This window comes from Arachis ipaensis, chromosome B02 (assembly GCF_000816755.2).
Source record: "Arachis ipaensis cultivar K30076 chromosome B02, Araip1.1, whole genome shotgun sequence".
NCBI lineage: Eukaryota > Viridiplantae > Streptophyta > Magnoliopsida > Fabales > Fabaceae > Arachis > Arachis ipaensis.
In genome coordinates, this window is record NC_029786.2 from 80,437,952 (window position 1) to 80,441,253 (window position 3,302).

The following is a 3,302-nucleotide window of genomic DNA, read 5'->3' on the forward strand; positions in this document are numbered from 1 at the left end:
AGATTGGCTTCTATTCCTCGGTTTGTAAGTAAGAATCTGAGGAATTTGCCTCCCTGCACTCCAAAGGCGCATTTATCTGTGGTTTAGTCGCATATTGTATCGTCATATTTAATTGAAGATCTCCAAGAGGTCGTCAAGGTGGTTGTCGCCGAGCTTTGTCTTTGCCACCATATCGTCGACATAAACTTCTAAGTTCCTGCCGATTTGATCTGTGAATACCTTGTCCATAAGGCATTGGTATGTTGCTCCTGCATTCTTAAGTCCAAAGGGCATAACCTTATAATAGTAATTTCCGTATTCAGTAATAAATGCAGTTTTATTTTGATCGGATGGATGCATTAGAATATAGTTATAACCAGAATACACATCCATGAAATTTAACATTTTGTATCTTGAAGCATTGTCTACTAAATAGTCAATAGATGGTAAAAGATAAGTATCTTTTGGACATGCTTTGTTGAGATCAGTGAAATCAACACACATGTGCCATTTACCATTATGTTTTTTTACCATGACGATGTTTTCCAACCATGTTGTGAACTAAATTTCTTGTATGAAACCAGCATTAATTAGTTTTTTGGTCACTTCCAAAGATGCTTGCTTCTTTTCAAGACGAAGGTTCCGCTTCTTCTGTGCTATAGGTTGGATAAATGGATCCAGTGCCAACTTGTGAGAAATGACTGAGGGATCAATTCCGGGCATGTCGGCAGGGGTCTAAGCGAATAGATCAGCATGTTGTTGTAAAAACTTTTAGAATGAGGCTTTTTCTTCCGGGCTATGTGTGGTACCTACATATGTAAATTTGTTAGAGTCATTGTTAAAATAAACTTTTTGTAAATCCTCTGTTGGGTTTAGTCGTTCGAGGACATCGGCCCTTGGGTTAAGGTCGGCAAGAGGTGAAAGTTCATCAGAACTGCTGATGCTGTTTACTTGTGCCCTCAAAGCTCGGTTAGGCCTTTTCAGACTAATGTTGTAGCACTGACGAGCTTCATGATTGTCACTGTGAATAGTTGTGATAAGGTCATCCTGCATAGGAAACTTAACACAAAGATGAATTGTAGATACTATATTGCCGAACCTATTTAAGAAAGGTTGGTGGTGCACGAAATTGTGATCATCAATGGCGCCAACAACTTGGTACACACAATTGTAATCTCAACTTTTTGTCACAACTCCGCACAACTAACCAGCAAGTGTACTGGGTCATCCAAGTAATAAACCTTACATGAGTAAGGGTCAATCCCACAGAGATTGTGGGCTTGAAGCAAGCTATGGTCATCTTGTAAATCTCAGTCAGGCGGATTCAAATGGTTATGGAGAATTAATAATTAAAAGATGAATAAAATATATAATAGGATAGAGATACTTATGTAATTCATTGGTGGGATTTCAGATAAGCATATGGAGATGCTTTGTTCCTTCTGAACCTCTGCTTTCCTATTGCTTTCATCCAATCATTCATACTCCTTTCCATGGCAAGCTGTATGTTGGGCATCACCGTTGTCAATGGCTACTTCCCGTCCTCTCAGTGAAAATGGTCCAAATGCGCTGTCACCGCACGACTAATCATCTGTCGGTTATCGATCATGTTGGAATAGGATCCATTGATCCTTTTGCGTCTGTCACTACGTCCAACACTCGCAAGTTTGAAGCTCGTCACAGTCATCCCTTCCCAGATCCTACTCGCAATACCATAGACAAGGTTTAGACTTTTCGGATCTCAGGAATGGCTGCCAATAATTCTAGCCTATACCACGAAGGTTCTAATCTTAGATTAGAAACCCAAGAGATACACATTCAAGCTTGTTTACATGTAGAACGGAAGTGGTTGTCAGGCACGCGTTCATAGGTGAGAATGATGACGAGTGTCACGGATCATCACATTCATCAAGTTGAAGAACGAGTGTATATCTTAGAGAAGAAGTAGGCGTGAATTGAATAGAAAACAGTAGTACTTTGCATTAATTCATGAAGAACAGCTGAGCTCCACACCTTAATCTATGGTGTGTAGAAACTCCACCGTTGAAAATACATAAGAACAAAAGGGTCTAGGCATGGCTGTGAGACCAGCCCCCAAACGTGAACATATAAGTTCCAAAGATGAAAAAGTATATGAAAATATGAAAATACAATAGCAAAAGGTCCTATTTATAGAAAACTTGTAGCCTAGGGTTACAGAAATAAGTAATTAATGCAGAAATCTTCTTTCGGGCCCACTTGGTGTGTGCTTGGGCTGAGCATTGAAGCTTTCACATGTAGAGACTTTTCTTGGAGTTAAACGCCAGCTTTGGTGCCAGTTTGGGCGTTTAACTCCAGCTTTTATGCCAGTTCTGGCATTTTGATGCCAGAATTTTTATGCTGACTTGGAACGCTAGTTTGGGCCATCAAATCTCGGACAAAGTATGAACTATTATCTATTGCTGGAAAGCCCAGGATGTCTACTTTCCAACACAATTGAGAGCGTGCCAATTGGGCTTCTGTAGCTCCAGAAAATCCACTTTGAGTGCAGGGAGGTCAGAATCTAACAGCATCTACAGTCCTTTTTCAGCCTCTGAATCTGATTTTTGCTCAGGTCCCTCAATTTCAGCCAGAAAATACCTGAAATCACAGAAAAACACACAAACTCATAGTAAAGTCCAGAAATGTGATTTTTATTTAAAAACTAATAAAAATATAATAAAAACTAACTAAAATATACTAAAAACTACCTAAAAATAATGCCAAAAAGCGTATAAATTATCTGCTCATCACAACACCAAACTTAAATTGTTGCTTGTCCCCAAGCAACTAAAAACAAAGTAGGATAAAAAGAATGGAATATACAATGAATTCCAAAAATATCTATGAAGATCAATCTTAATTAGATGAGCGGGACTATTAGCTTTTTGCTTCTGAACAGTTTTGGCATCTCACTTTATCCTTTGAAGTTCAGAATGATTGGCATCTATAGGAACTTAGAATTCAGATAGTGTTATTGATTCTCCTAGTTCAATATGTTGATTCTTGAACACAGTTAATTTATGAGTCTTGGCCGTGACCTTAAGCATTTTGTTTTCCAGTATTACCACCGGATACATAAATGCCACAGACACATAACTGGATGAACCTTTTCAGATTGTAACTCAGCTTTGCTAGAGTCCCCAATTAGAGGTGTCTAGAGCTCTTAAGCACACTCTTTTTGCTTTGGACTACGACTTTAACCGCTCAGTCTCAAGCTTTTCACTTGACACCTTCACGCCACAAGCACATGGTTAGGGACAGCTTGGTTTAGCCGCTTAGGCCAGGATTTTATTCATGTGGGC

General features: G+C 39.1%; 1 protein-coding gene across 1 annotated transcript in view; it reads right to left on the reverse strand.

The window, feature by feature from the left end:
* LOC107627451 overlaps positions 541 to 3,302 on the reverse strand; it is a 12,379-nt gene continuing 9,617 nt past the window's right edge. Inside the window, exons 2-3 of the mRNA XM_016330283.1 lie at positions 829 to 1,026; positions 541 to 714 (exon numbers count right to left, since the gene is read on the reverse strand). Of these exons, the coding sequence (XP_016185769.1) occupies positions 541 to 714; positions 829 to 1,026 (372 nt within the window). The remainder of the gene's footprint in view (positions 715 to 828; positions 1,027 to 3,302) is intronic.